The 15348-nt window shown below is 44.1% G+C and overlaps 2 protein-coding genes across 4 annotated transcripts in view; one reads left to right on the forward strand and one right to left on the reverse strand.

Moving 5' to 3' along the window:
• Positions 1–15348, reverse strand: part of LOC6530750 (zwei Ig domain protein zig-8) — a 48112-nt gene that overhangs the window by 6489 nt on the left and 26275 nt on the right. The window contains exons 2-4 of the mRNA XM_002091604.4: positions 13206–13372; positions 5177–5254; positions 4974–5106 (exon numbers count right to left, since the gene is read on the reverse strand). Coding sequence (XP_002091640.1) covers positions 4974–5106; positions 5177–5254; positions 13206–13372 — 378 coding nt within the window. The remainder of the gene's footprint in view (positions 1–4973; positions 5107–5176; positions 5255–13205; positions 13373–15348) is intronic.
• LOC6530751 lies at positions 8799–12776 on the forward strand. Of its 3 annotated transcripts, XR_005560538.2 has the most exons (7): positions 8799–8966; positions 9026–9530; positions 10148–10282; positions 10682–10913; positions 10974–11035; positions 11088–11667; positions 11731–12776. XR_005560538.2 is itself a non-coding variant. In XM_015197258.3 (6 exons), exons 1-6 carry the CDS (start codon positions 8918–8920, stop codon positions 11470–11472), a joined length of 1368 nt encoding a protein of 455 aa, XP_015052744.2. In that variant the 5' UTR covers positions 8799–8917; the 3' UTR covers positions 11473–11677. The 3 variants fall into 3 exon arrangements, 2 of the variants coding, with proteins under 2 accessions (XP_015052744.2, XP_002091641.3); XM_015197258.3 differs by lacking the exon at positions 11731–12776 and having other exon boundaries at positions 11088–11677; XM_002091605.4 differs by lacking the exon at positions 11731–12776 and having other exon boundaries at positions 8800–8966; positions 10694–10913; positions 11088–11677.

Below are 15348 nucleotides of genomic sequence, written 5' to 3' on the forward strand. Positions count from 1 at the left end.
AGCCTTGTTTACACACAGCCAGCCAGCTCAGGCTCAGACAGTGAAGAGAATTTTTGTGCAGCCGCAGCAGAAAGTACCAACACGAGGCAAGGAGCCGGAGGACGAAGGGATTTGGGTCTGGGTTCTGTGTTCTGTGTTCTGGGGTCTGGGAAATGCATTTTCATTTTTCTTGATTTCGCGCATAAAATGCGCATAAGCCTATATGGCCATAAACATTTGGAGCGATGAACTTTGCTGTGGGCTCGGCACAAAACATGGCATACTTTTTGGGGCCCGTTGCAATGGAGCAGCCTCCTCGGGAATCCTTCTGCTGCTCTCTCTCTCGTTTGCGGAGCAGAGCTGTAAAAATTTATTACCCTTTGCCTGTGTTGATGCATGTTTGCACACATGTAACAACATCTCGGTATTTATTGCACGAAAAACAATATCAAACTGGGCCATGCTGATGGCGGGCATTATCTTTAAGCCAATGGGCCTCTTTAAGTTATTGGGCCGACAATTAATCGGACGTGGACGTGCAATTGCTCGGAATTAATTGTCAAATCAAATAAACAAATTCAATTTGTAAAAGTCAGCCGCATTGCCAGCACAATTGATGAAGTATTCCCCCCTCCCCCTATCAGTTTCATTTCCATTTGCCTGTCAGAAATCCCGTGCCATTCAGCAGATCTCATCCCACAAAAAAAAAAAAGAAAACCGTGGAAATGAAAATGCCAAAACATCATCATTGCCCACGAAGTCCCGAAACTCGGCCTTTTCAGTAGTCTCCATTGTTGTGATTATTATTATTATTAATAATTCGACATTGCTGCAGAGGCATTAATCATTTCCCCCCACCCCTCCACCCGCGCAGCTCGTTTATCCTATTTCTCGGCAATATCTGAGTAATTTATCATTAGGGCATTTTTTGGTCTAGGCATTCGCTGTAGAATGTAATTTGAGCAGCAAATGAACGAAATGGGAAGTAAAACATTTGATTGCCGGGCAAATTGGGCCGAGTCCTTGCTATCTCGTCCTTGCAACTTGCTTATAAAAACTTATTTCTACCCACTCTATTCGTTACTTGCCACTTGCTTCACCTGGCCATTTGTTGTGTATTTTAAGCAAATGTAAACTTTTCGCTCACGTACAATTTGCATGCGATTTGGGTCAGGCACAATACAGTGCAAAAAACGCAACTTGGCTGTTGGCAGACAATGAGAATCGCTTAAGTTTTAAGCCAGCTCAAGTGCTAGCTTCCTGAGCAATCAGTGTGCATCATAATTGCCAAGAATTTCTTGGCTATCGTCTATTAACCCCAGAAAACAATTGGGGGGTTGGCAGAGTTGAACTTCGCACAACTGCTCTAGAGTATTGCTGCAAATTCTGGCTTATAACGATTTCTTTGTTTTTGGCATGGCCACGTTAATGGATTTCGGGGCACACAATTATTTTTCCATTCAAGCTGCCAAAGAAAACTCCCCGAGCTGAAACTAATTTAGTGCCGCTTGAGGGAAAAAACGAAATAATAAAAGCCACTTTTCAAGAAAGTGTCCCAGTGGAAGTTATTATCGGTTTAGTTGTTCAACACTTCAGTGTCAAGAGTTTGTGAATTTTTAGGGTTTTCCTTTGAAATATTTATTAAAAACTAACAAAAATTAGATACTTTGAGTGCTCCCATTTTCAATCAAGTAAATGGATTATAGGATTTTAATATGTTTCTTAACTGTATAGAACTCTAAACCTATTAATAATCTGGCTTATTCCTTTGGCAATTAAAGTTAATTTTTTGATCTGCCCCTAGGGTAGATGCACTGAGCACTTCAAATGTGTATTTTAAACGTCGTTCTAAAAGGGATGGAAGTCCTGCAGCCTGAAGCTGTTTATGGCTCTTCAGTTGCTGTTGCTTATGCTTATGCTTTGGATTATTATTTGTGCTTGATTGCATGCAATTTGCTGGCTGCTAATGTCAACAGCATCAGCGAGGCAAAGTGTTGGTTTATGGTGCCCAAAATGAGCCATCTACTTGGCATCTCCATCTTGTCAGCTACGCATTCAAATTACCTTCAATTCCAGCTCTCCAGCTCCCCAGATCCTTAGATCCTTCGGCTGGCTGCAGCTCTTCCGCTGGCTGTGCAATTTGTTCTTCACTCCACCTTTTTTCCACCCCTCAACTAAGAAAGGTAGCGTTTACGCTTGATTACATTCACGCTGGTAAACAAATTTTTCCAGAAGCATCAACAACACCTTTCTTATTATACGCTTCCCAAGGGGTACTTAGGCCTCACACAACCATTACAATAGGAAGTTAATATTTGCCGCAGATGCTTCTATTCTTGTAAAATCTCTTCAACTTACATATAAGCCATATTAATGTAAGGTTCTTTTTACGTATATGTATAATTCTACTTAAAGATTTCAATGGTAAAAGATAGTAATAAATATTAGATGTTCTTATGTAAAGCTATGTATACTAAGACATTATTATGGGTTAGTGTATAGGAAAGTCTGTGTTCTGCGGTTCCTCTGCTCTCTCGATTTATTTTGTTCGCCCCAGCAGCACTTATCCTGCTGCTCGTCCTTGGGCTGTCAGTTGGGTCCTGTTCTCTTGTTGTCGCTCAGTTTGAGCGGGACAGGGACACATAATTTAATTTACAATTTGCTCGCTTTATCAGCGTGTTTGGTAATTTGCCTTAAATTCAAAATTAAATCGAGTCGGGTCTGCAGCTATCTATGTGCATATAAACATGCTCCCACTTTTGACACCTACTGGGGGAGGTGGCCAAGCCACATTTTTCTGGAGTCGAGTACATAAAGTTGGTAATTTAAGCAATTGGAGCGGCTGCTGCAGCATTAAAATGTCAAAAATATTGCGGCCAAGGCGGAAGTCTGTGGGTTGGTTGGTGGTGGGTGGTCGGTGATGGGTAGTGCCATGTGGGTGGTTTTAAGTGGGCGGAGAAAGCGGAAGGAGCGGCCGAGACTGAAGGCGATTTATGTTTATGATGCCTCTGGTCAACTTGGCGCTGTTTTGTTTATCATTCGCCGCGTTCTCCACTTTCATTTCTCTTTTATTTTCGTTGGAATGGCGTGTAATTGAATTTTCACTGGCTTCGAAAAGAAACAGCAGCCGTGGAAGAAAAAACATAAATTTATGGAATTTTTAGTGCACAATTTTTTATTTGCATAAGCGCATAAAAATTCTGGCATAACAACAAACTTGTTTGCAGCGACAATGATGGCACAAGCCCCAGCACAGTGGAGACACACAATAAAGCGAAAGTAAATGGCTTAAGTGTGAAAAATGAGTAAGCGTTTACTTTTAAATTACTTGGCATATTTTATTGCACCCAAGTGATAATTTCATGCAACTCGAGACCTACTATAGACATAGATATAGATATAAATAGATATTTTTGTGGTTTTAATGCATTGCACTTCACTGTGCACACTGGCCTGCTGCTTGCTGTTTCCGCGTGAGTGGCATGTCGAATATTTTATATGCACATTTCTTTTTGGGCATTCAAATGAGTTGCAGGATCCCAGGCTGTTGGGCGTTCTATGTGTGGGGGCGTGGCCGGTTATATGCAGCCGCCTCGCAGTCATTTGCATTTCCGCAAATGTAATATTTATGACTCTATGTGTCTGTCTCTGCGACTCTGTGAGAGTGTTTGAAGCTGACTTGTCAGCCTGTCAAGTTTGCATACATAGACAGCAGTAGTGTGCCAGTGCCAGCTCCAGCATGCGTGTAAACACATATGCAAAGCTCTCGTTCATATTCCCGGACTCACTAAAAGATTCATAACCGAGTCCGGGGCCCTGGCCAAAGCATTTTAAACTGGCCAAAAGTCGCTTGGCCATGTGGTGTGGCTAAAACAACATGGGCGAGCGTTTTTCAGGGGGAAGGGGGCAGTCAAATCAGAGATCAAATAAGCTCATTGAGAGCATTCTTCCGCACCAGAAGCTTTTAGCCAAATGCATTTTGCTAATATTAAATGCGATAAAAATGCACCGAACAGGAACGAAACCAAAAAACCAAAACCACAAACAAGGCTTACACAAATTTCGGCTGGGCGAGTGTGCTGCCAAGGATAACGTCTTTCAGGACCCAATTCCTGATGTGTGACAAGGGTTCGTAGCCTTCCGAGCCTTCTGACCCAAGTGCACACTAATTACCCGACCAATTGGCAAGGAAAAGAGGTAAGCAGCAGGCACTCGCTCACGTTCAACCATCAAATTGTTCTGCTCAGCAAGCCAATTTGCACATAATCGAATTGAAAATGTTATAATCACGAGCAGCACAAGAAGAAGGCAGCTGGCTGAGTCGCTCGACGGGTGGCCAAAAGGGCTCCGAACTGCTCCAAACTGCGCTCGCACGTTCCGTAGGAGGTCCTGGGAAAATAACATGCATATTGTATGGCTTGCTTAAGCTTCTGGAAACCTGCATAGCTGGCGCACAACTGCTGGAGAGTTTCAAGAGCTTAGCCCATAAAAGTAATCACTTCGGTGGTTTGTGACCAATTTCCAGCCAGCCTTCTTTTCCCATTCCCCTTCCGATTCGATTGGCCTACTTTGCTGTGCCGGATAATGGTCGAAATTTTGATTATCAGGCACCGGAGGTGAATCATTGGTAATGGTTATGAGATAACACACAAGCTGTTGCACATCTCCAAGCTAGATGAGCACAAGTTTTTGGGGATTAAAGCCAAATGGCTCAGGCAACGGCTGTATGTCATTCACAACTACAGTTGAACTTTTATTACTCAAAGTGTGCTTAAGTCGACCTAGCTTGTGAGGCACAAATGAAACCACATAGTGAGCTACATATGAATATTACTTCTTGAACACCAATTACATTAGGTCAAATTAAAAGTGCTGTTTTTTGTAAACAAAAAAATCTACGTGTTTTAAAAATATTGTGAAAAGGTCTGAGGAGAATGAAAATAAAGTTGTTTACCCCGCCGAAAGAAAGCCAGAGAAACGTGGCCATAACTCACCGACAACGTTGAAGGTGTACGACAGGGACATCTTGGGCTCCGTGTTGATTTGGCACTCGTAGACGCCGGAGTCACGTGGCTGCGGATACTTGATTTGCAGTGTCCAATTGGCGGAGCCATCGGGTCGCAGAACCTGCAGCGATGACATGGAAAACTTAAAGTTTTCACCCAAATTAAGGCAACCGATGGGGATTCTGACTTACCTGAAAACGCTGATCGGATGTGTAGGTTGTTCCGCCGGCGGTGAGTATATGCAGATCACGTTTGCGTATCCAAGAGACCTACAAGAAAATACAGAAAAGGGATCGGAATGAGGTGTTTTTCGCAGTTGGACCGCTTGCCGCGTGGCAAAAGTTTCGGGAGCATTACAAATTCCGCACTTAAAAGTTTTTTTCTCGCAAGTGAGTTAAACGTGTTTTGTCTGCTGTTATTCCCAAACACTCCCAGGAGCTGAGAGGAGAGGATGAGGTGGCACAATGAAAAACAAAGCGCAAAGTTTACTTTCGTTTTACTTCTTTTTGGTTTTCCGGCGTTGGTTAATCTTTAACATTTTGCTTTTTGTTACTGCCATTTAATCAGCAAACAAAACAAAGCACAGTCGGGTGGTGAAATACAAGAAAAAGTTCGCACGCTTAAGCCGTACACATTTTAAGCGTGAAAAGGCCAATGTTACGTATACGCCCCGTTGCTAGGAAATGAAAGATTCTCATACAAATGGCCCTTGACAATTGCGAAACTCTTTAAGCCAGTCTGCCGGTCGTAAGGTCAGTGGGTCGGTCCAATTTCGTGAAAAGCTGCTTGCTCAGCTCGATTTCCAATTGTTTCAAATAGCCTTCAATCCTTTTCGAACGGCCAGAAGCAGCCAGCAATGAGACAGCTTTGACGCCATTTTCAGCCTTTATTTGGTAGCATTTTTATTATTGCTTGAATTACATTTTCATTTGATTGCCTAGCGCCATTGCCTTCGCCTTCGCATTGGCCTTCGTCCTTGGCTGGAAAATCTTTTGGGGAAAGTCATTAACCATGATTTTGTGTCTCTGCTTCTGTTCCAAATAAAGCGGCCTGAGATTTCCTGGCAGCCCACCATCGCCCACACACTTTGTGCCCTTTTTGGCACATTGTTTCCAATTTATTTGACGACCTTAGTTTCTCTGCTTATTCCCGGCTATTGTGATACTCAATTTTAATTACATGGAAAAAGTTTTGGGCCCCACTCCAACCACCACACGGAAACTTTAAATGTTGGCCGAGTGTCAACATTAAAGTACAAAATATGCTACCTCATTAATAAATTTAATTGCTTGGCCCTTGGGCTTTTTTGATTTGAGAAAACCGTAATGGGTGTTTATGGTAGCAAACTATTCGCCATCTAATAAATTCATTCGATGCGGGACTAGAATCCGGACACAGCCGATTGAAAGCGGTCACGTAATACGTAAAAATAAAAATCATTCGCTTGTAAAACTTTTATGAGCTACTGCCGCTTTTACGCCCACCATTTTCATAGGCGAATTGTCTTGGGTAAATGTAAATTAAACCGTTCAATGGCAGCTGGAGGGGAAAAGGTCAAATCTCGGCAACATTGACAGAGATTTACCCGTTCGTTATTGTCGCTGGCACACAGTGCGTATGAGTAATGCCGCAGAGCCAGGCAATTGTGATTCTGCACGCCGTAAAGCGAAATCAAATGGAACTGTAAACGCGACAGGCGGCAAAATAAAAAATAACTATCCAATGGGTAGCTTTATAGCGCCCGATTCGGAGTTGCTCAATTAGATATTCCAGGCCAGCGCTTAAATATTTAATTCCAAAGCCGAAAGCGGCGAAAATCAAAAGTGAAAAGTTTTTCAGCTGCAGCCAAGACGGCTCGGCTCTCTCGACCCGATTCACAGCCATATCCCCTGTCAAGAAGTTGTCCCAATCCCAGGATTTCACCACCGAGAGACGACAGGTTTGCTGCAGAGCAGTCCCGTGAGTGTTGAAACTTTGCTGGGGGTATAATTTTCGTAATGTCTTTAGGTTTAAATAAATACCACAAGCATAGTTTTATATTATTTAACACTTTGTGTTCGCTGCGGCCGGAAACTTTCACTCTACGTGCACCACTACTCACCTCCTCAACCCTTACTTTCCCTTTTTGTTTTACTGTCATCTCACAGGAAAATGCCAAATGAAAGAAGTTTCAGCTGAGGTTGCCACAGTGTAAGTATGTGTGTGAGTGAGTGTATGTGTTTGTGTGCGAGCGTGTGGAAAACTTGGCGAAAATACATTAAAAACTTTGCTGACGCATTTTCTGCGTCTCTAACCAAGGGAGACTTTAGACTTGGCCAAACTCGACGGAGCCAAAAATAGTTGCACTTGCAATGGCTATAGCTTTTGCCCGTTGCAGTTGTAAGTTTGTTGTTGCCACTGGCTTTGTCCGAAGCTTAGGAAATGGCGTGAAAAGTTACATTAAGCCCTAAGCCCTGCGGAAAGCGGGATCCAATTCCTAAATTCGCAAATTACTGGGTCTGCACTTAATGAAGTTGAGCCAAATGAAATTGTTTTCCTTGCGACCATGACAATAAACAAATGAAGACTTCAATGGCAGCATTTTGTAAACAAAGTTGTAAACAGATTTTGATTTTTCTCCTTTTTTTTTTTGTGTTCGCCTCCGAATTCGGCGAACGAAGGTCGCCATTAAAAAAGGGTTCGCTGCCTTTTCACAAAGCCTAAAACTTTGTTTAATATACATTTTTGTTTTTTTTTTCTGTTGTTGTTCAGCCAGCGCGATGCCGTTGGTATTACACGAGTAAATTGCTTGTGCTCATGTTCGCTGATGTAGCCGTGGAGAAGCGTTTATGAAAACGTTGCCGGCACTCGGCGCGTAATAAATCAACAGTGAACGGACAATCCTGTGAAGTCAAGTTGAACAAGCGGATTCCACGCCAGCTTCCGGCAGGGGCAGTCGAAAATCAAGTACAGAAGGCTGCCATTGTGGACCGAAGACTTAAATACCCTAGCATTTACTGCTCAATTAGCGCTAAAAATAGCATTTTATACCCTGCAAAAGAAAGCTTTCTATCTTGATCCAATTACTGAAGTTTTTACTCGATTTTATTCATGCATTACACTTCGACAGTAGGAATCTCCAGAGTTGATCTTTAAGAAAGCGCCAACTTTTAGATATAAACTATTTTTCGCTGTTAAATACTTAATTCATTTTACAGGATCCGAAAAGTGTATCCTTAAGTTTGCTGGAACCTGGTACACAAAAAGCGAAGAGCGAGAAGCGAAAAGCGAGAGGCGACGGCAGTGTCAGCTGATATGGAAATGGCACCCATCCTGCCCGGAAAACTCACGGCTAACGAACTAACGGCAGGGGCATAAATTACCCGAGGATTCCTGCTCCTCCGCGTAGAGTGGCGCATAATGGAAGCCAAGCGCCGGCAAAGTTATTTGCCGTAACTGTTACACTTTCAATTTTGAGTTTATGGGTGCACTGGAGGCGCCGGCGGAGAAGGAGGAGCACCACTTGGTGCGGACTGGGATGCCGTGGAAGCGAGTTTTTGCGTGGGCACTGACAGCGCGGTTCCAGTCTGTCAATTACAATTAATGTGGGCAACTTGGCTGCGGGACAAGTTTGTTTTCCAGCCAGCCAGCGCATGCTTAACTGCCTCCATTACGGCATGCATCTTTCATTAAAAAATGTGTCTAGGAATTTTCATCGAACTGAAAATCGATGAAATTCACTGGCCACCAGAACGACGTAATATTGAATTTTATTTTTAAATAAAAATATATATTTATTTAGCATGGATAATACAAGCAGGTACTCCTTGAAACAATTGACAACCCGAATCGCCACATTACCAATTCCATCCGTAACAAAAGAAAAGCGAAAGCTACTTCAAAGCTATTATACAAAAGATGTATTAAAATTTTCGGTTAATTTCGGTACCCCAATGTTCAAAAATCGTCGAACCGATCCAAGAATGGAGTGCGAAATATGTGGTTAGTGTGTGATTATGAGTTCAGATATCAAGTGCACCCATACCAATTATCTCCATCAGATATCACCAGCAATGCCGGTGGCCATAAGCTTAATCCTCCGGACCTAAAACCCGAAACCACCCTGCAGATGGAGATTGACGAGGCACTGTCCTCCAGCAGTGCGGATGACACGCCGCCGGGCATGATGGTGGTAGAGACTCGCATCAGTTCCTGGCCAAAAGTGCAGTGCTTTGAGTACAAGGATGGTACAACCACGGATGCGGAGGATCCTCAGCTGCCGGCCTGCTCGCTAGGCCTTAAGCCAAATGTGCAATTCCAGAAGCTTTCACACCCAAATCATCCACTGGTCAGCACCGAAGGCGCCCTGGCCGCCGCCTCCTGCTCCGCCTATTCCACAGCTCCAGCCAAGCCCACGGTCACGGACTCCATTGCCACGTTGCGCCACTGCGTCGATGGTACCACCCAGTGCAATAACCTGAATTACGAGTCCGCATCCAATGAATCGATGCCCTCGTTGGGATCGCTCGTGTGCCGCATTTGTCACAATGCCGATAATCCCGAACAGTGAGTAACATTTCAGGTGCCAGGATAAGTGACCCTCACTACAGAAGTTAGTTTACCCTGTAGAACGATATTCCCTTTATAACCAAATCCCACTCGCAATCCTTACGAAAATAATTTTATGGTTTGCTATAATGGGTTTTAATATAAATTACACTTATCGCTGATGCATCACCAATGAAGTTTTTCATAAATGTTACAGTATTGAAAAAATTACCATAATCCCCAATTGGCACTGACTATTATACGCCCATTTGAATATCGTTTTTTAGGGTGCTGTAACTTCCATTTAATTACGCACGTGCAGCCGCAAATTGTGCAAGAAATTAATTGCACGACATTTAATGCATTTAGTAGAACGCCCGCCAGCGAACGCATTTATTTATATTAATAATTAAAATTAACACTGCAGACAGCGCCACCAGTTCGCCCCAGTTTTTCCCTACCCCACCAGTTTCCCTTCGCCCCATCGAGCACTTTATCCCTGATTATCTGGTTGGCTGTCTGTTAAATCCCCTGATTTTTCATTGTTGCCGCTGTTTACCAACCACCCAACCACCCACTGTGCCACAACCGCCCACTGAAACTTGCGACTTTTCCGCCCTCCGATTTGTTTGCAGACTCGTGTCGCCGTGTTTGTGCAAGGGCTCGCTGACATATGTCCATGTGCACTGCCTGGAGTGTTGGATTAGCACCTCGCGCTGCACCACCTGCGAGTTGTGCCAGTTCCAGTACAATACGGAGCAGACTCTGCGGTAAGTTAAGCAGCACACTCGAAGAAATCCTCATATAGTCTCCATATCACAGAAAAATCCTTACCAAATTTACTTAAACAATTGATTTAACTTTGCGGCCACAAAGTGAACATTTGTTATCTTTACATTATCACATCACATCCAAGTAACTTAAAGTATTTTTTTGCGAGTGTACTAAGCAGATGGCAGTTGCTAGCTGCCACTCGAAGCGGCAGCAGATGAAAGACGCCTGCGGCTCCCATCTTTTTAATCAGCTGAGTTGGCTTTGTGGCTCAATGTGCCAGTGCTCTGTGCTTTGCACTCTGCACTCTGTGCTTTCTGTGGCAGCAACTCCTCCTAATTGCCAGTGCAGCTTTGTTAGCGGCTTTGTGGCGTTGGGCGGACTGTGCAGCTTTCCAGATTTCGTTGCAGGTACACCTGTCTGCAGTCGCTGCGCCTGTGGTACACGAGGGCCATGAGTCGCAGGGCGCTGCAGGAGGACTGCCAGATGTTCTCGCTGCTCACGCTGGTGGCCTTTGGCATTATCGGAACTTTGCTGGTGGGCATCCAGTACTACGCCCTGCACACCCACTCCTGGGGACTGAGTAAGCTGTGGACCAAGTCCTGGATGCTGTTCTTCCTGTTCATGACGGTAGTAGATAAGCTTGGCAGTGTTTCTTCGCTTTTTCGTTTCTAATGTGTCCGCCCCCAGATCACCGTTTACTTTGCCAATATCTACATGTTGGTCAAGTCCCAGCTGACGCCCTGGTATCGGTAAGATAACCCTTTCGTTTGAATGAATCTCTGTTTCATGCAACCCACATAGCTGGTGGCAGTCTGCGCGGGACATTAAACTTATCCTGGAGAATCGGCGGCCGTTTCCCAACCCAAGTCGCTTCCTGCGGCCATTTCACATGGAGACGGCCTCGACGACTCCATCTATGTTCACCCACCACGATCAGCAGGAGGTACCGGTGACCAGCTCTTCGCCGGGCCTCGTGATCACGTCCAGCGACGAGGAGGCGGAGGATAAGTTGGCCCCCAAATGGGGTAGGCGACTGGACAGCGATGTCCTGGCCGCAGTGGTGGCGGCCACCGTGGAATCGATTGCTGACGCAAGTGCCCGCGAGAGTGACAAACAGGACGAGGAGCAGCAGCAGAATTCGTTGCAACAGCAACAGCAACAACGGCAACCGGATGGCGGCAACTGAAAGGGCAATGACGAGCACTGGACTGGGTCTCGAGGGGATCTGGATGGATAGCATGGTGGATAGCAAGGTCTGGGCAAGTAATTAAGACTCAAGGGCAAGGATTTGGCTGGGCTTACGTTGTTTGCGTGTCATTTGTTTAATGTAGTTTCAATGCCTCAAATTAACTCTCGCTCGATGAGAGCTCGAAATAAATGGGTAAACTTGAGCAAACGGCCCCTATCATGATGATGACGATGATGATGATGATGTTGTCCCTAGGTGGAACCGTTGGAGGAACTCCTGTTCTTGTTTTCCTGTTCTCCGGTTCGTGCCAGCACTTTGGCTGCTTCCTCCAAGGCGCACAACTTCCGGTTTCCGGCCTTGGGCTCACTTCTCTCCCTCACTTCCACCCACCTCTCCGGCCACCTTAAAGCGGGTATATTAAAGCTGATAACACGGACGCACAAGGATGATGGCTGAGCCAGTCACGTGATTGATGGCTCATAAATTAGTCATTTTGCTAGAGCGAGCACCCATGCCTATTTGGCAGCGTGTGGGCGTTTATTTTCCAAGGAAAGCAGGAGGAATTGCAGCACTCGTTAAGGAAGGCAACTCCCACAGAACGTTGCTCGGTTGTCGCCTGTCTTGTTTGGCCATTTTTCTCCCAGTCTCGAGTGCAGCCTCGAAATCACCCGGTAATTTGGTCTAGGCCTCCTACACATCCACTTGCCCCCCTTGCCATGGCATAGCATTTAATAACAGGCCGAGTCCTGGTTGCTAATGCACACTGGTTCGAGGATCCGGCGTAGTTGCCTGAATTTTGAGTGATTGGACTATCTGTCACCACTCCCGGGCCACTGTATGTAGTAGGCCAAAAAAGGGCTAATCCTGGCTAAGAGATGCGAGCGCTGGCCGCCCACCTAATGTGCCAGTGATGTTGACATATTAGGCCAGGCACTCCAACCCGCCTCGTTTGCGTATGGGCCATATTTGGCAAGGGGTTAACAACCCACTGCGACCTTCAATCATTTATTTGGCTTTGGACTATGGACTTTGGACTAGGGCGAAACGATACGAAACGGAACAAAAGGAACAGGACCCCAATGGTTTGGCAATCACGGAGCGGAATGATTGAGTGCCTGCAAATCCCAAACGGAATTTTCATTTATTTTGCACAATTTCCATATGTTAAGCCATTGACTTTGGTACCCTGCCTTTGGGCTGCTTTTTTATCAGATATGCCATTGGCTCTCAAATGCACGTGCACTAAAAACTAATTAATTCGTTTGTTGGATTTTTGATAAATATTTTTTTCGAATTGCAAAGGTTTTAGTTTTTATTTAATTACAAACTGTATATTTAAGCATGCTAAATATGCGGCATAATTTACTAGGTCGCTTGCTGCAATTTACACAAACATTTCAAATGCCTAAGGATTAACGCCACAAGTTTTTTAATTAACCATTGCAATGATATAAAGCCCGAAATATTTGTTTAAGACAGAACTTGTTTATATAGCTCCTATTAAAAATATTTAAAATTACTGCGCTACAATTTTTCGATATATTTTAATATTAAAATTGGCATTGTATTTGCTTTGTATTATTACTTGGCTGACATGTTTTGTTTTGGCTTCTTAATTTAGCAAAAATGAACGGCGAGATATTTCGGAAAATGAGACGCAAGCCCCAAAAGAGCATTCAAAATAGACATCGGAATATCCGATTTCGGCAAACTTTTCACTTTCTACTTACGTCCTTATCGCCAAGTCGCTCCACGCGGCAGTGGAGGAAGCCGGTCTGGCCAACGGTTACGGTCAAGTTGCGCGGCACATCAAAGTCGAAGTAGGGCAGCAGATTGGATGGCGAGATGGTTGTTGTCGATGTGGTGGGCGGCGTGGGGGCCAATGCGGCGCTGTAGCCTAGAAAAGGGGGGACATGAAAAGAGAAGAGAGGTGAAAGAAACGGGATGGAGGTCAGTGGAATGGTGCGAACAACGCGGCGGCATAAAAACTTGTGCCAAATGGAAATTTATTTTCATTTTCATTTGCACATACGTAGCGACGTATTGTTGGTTTTAGCGTGGCATTTCAAATGCCCCGAGCTGCCAGCATAGCCGCAACTTTTGGTGGCTGGCAAAGCCCTAAACTGAAACTGAAAAGTAATAAAATTCGCATAAAAACTGTGCTCAAAAACGAAGCAGAAAAAACAAATAAATGAACGCTGCCTGTGTGCGATATACACACGTATGTATGTGTGTGTGGCACCAAAAAATCCTCAACAAACAATTATACATTCCCTTTTTTTATTTCTTTGGCGATTTGTTTGCTGGTGCGTGAGTGTTTGTGGCTGTATTGGATGGAAAATGAAGTAAGTCGTGGGGCAAGAAAAGTCCTTTGGGAATGCCAACTAAAGCTAAGCTTCGATCGGCTTCCTTGTTCAAGAAATATTCGAAAATAATAAACAGTTTGTTCTTATAGATTGAAAATGCCAGTTAATACCAAGGAAATCACTATACAACTTCCTTTCACTTTGATGATCCCTGTAAGACTCCTTTTCCTATCATAAAATATCAATCGGACAAAGTATATGAGCAATTATGTGCCCATTTGTTCTCCGCCAAGCGAAAAGATGCTAATTATGATGGTAAAAATGTTTTCCGGTCATCAGCACACTTTGGCAAGTTGATGGTCAGGGCAAAGTTGGCCCACTAAATATGTCAAAGCTGGCGAAAAGTTATGTCCTAGCGCTTGCTGGAGTAAAAGCCAAGTTAGATAACGTCATTGGGGAGACGGGAAACGGTTGAACTAAGTTCATCAATACGCAACACGCAGGCAGATGGGCAGATGGGTCTTAGAGGAATCAAAGGAAGAAAAGCTGGCGCAAACTTTTTGCACATCAAAGCCATGTACAAATCGGCGCAGATCGCATGCAGCCAACTGGAATACGAATAATTGAATGAGGCGATACGAGGACGAGCTCCTGCTGGCGCCAGTTTATCGAACTCCAAGCTGAACTCTAACTGGCAGCCAGGAATCAAGGACCTCCATCCATCGCCCGAAGTCGGTGGAAAACTGCTGTTGCACATTTCCGTTTCCGCACGCGCCAAAAATAGAAAAAAAAAGAAGAAAATCAAGTGAAAACTTTCGCCGGGGCACGCACACTCTTTCACCAAAGGCAGCTAAAAGACCTACGCAAACTTTTCACATGCGTAGCAACGTGAAAACATGAATCGACTCCACCACATAGACGGTGGTTCGGTGGTTGGGTGGTTTGGGTGGTTTGGGTGGTTTTGGGTGGTTTTGGGTGGTTTTTGGGCGGCTTGGATGGTTTTGGTGGCTGCCAGGACATGACAAATTTTACGATTTACTTTTTGAAAAATTTCGAACACAAAGTTAAATTTAATGCGCACCCGCAACATTTGCGTACGTGCGGCTTTCCATCTTCGGGCAATATGCAAAACATTTCAGGATAGATAATAATGTAAGAGACCGTTGGGAAAAAGTTTCGTTCGTTAATCGAAGCGGAGTTGCTCTTAAAAACAACAAGGAGATAATTTGGTGCAGGAAAAGTTAATAAACATAAAAAGATTAAAAGCTACAGTTTTTTATTACGTTTATGTCAGTCTCCTTCGATTTCCACAAAAGCAGGGTTACTAATTAACTCCTAGGCCAACGTCATTAATGTTCCAATATATTCCTGTAATTCCCCATAATTATAAATAATTAAATATTTAAAAAAATATAAACAAAACAGAAGGTGAATAATACACGACATTTATTTAAATTCAAATGGTTTACACAGGCTAATTACCCAGTAATACCCTAAATCACACCACCCCCTCCCGCCATCCGCACAGATAGGTAACAGGGTATCAAAAGCTGGCGAAAATTAGCTT

This window comes from Drosophila yakuba, chromosome 2R (genome assembly GCF_016746365.2).
Source record: "Drosophila yakuba strain Tai18E2 chromosome 2R, Prin_Dyak_Tai18E2_2.1, whole genome shotgun sequence".
NCBI classification, from domain to species: Eukaryota; Metazoa; Arthropoda; class Insecta; order Diptera; family Drosophilidae; genus Drosophila; species Drosophila yakuba.

Excerpts from the sequence above, each read along its gene's own strand:
- LOC6530751 (XM_015197258.3), top strand. The coding sequence starts at position 8,918 with ATGTTCAAAAATCGTCGAACCGATCCAAGAATGGAGTGCGAAATATGT. Across the intron at positions 10,914-10,973 it reads TGTTCTTCCTGTTCATGACG|ATCACCGTTTACTTTGCCAA; the intron begins GTAGTAGATAAG and ends GTCCGCCCCCAG. Across the intron at positions 11,036-11,087 it reads CAGCTGACGCCCTGGTATCG|CTGGTGGCAGTCTGCGCGGG; the intron begins GTAAGATAACCC and ends CAACCCACATAG.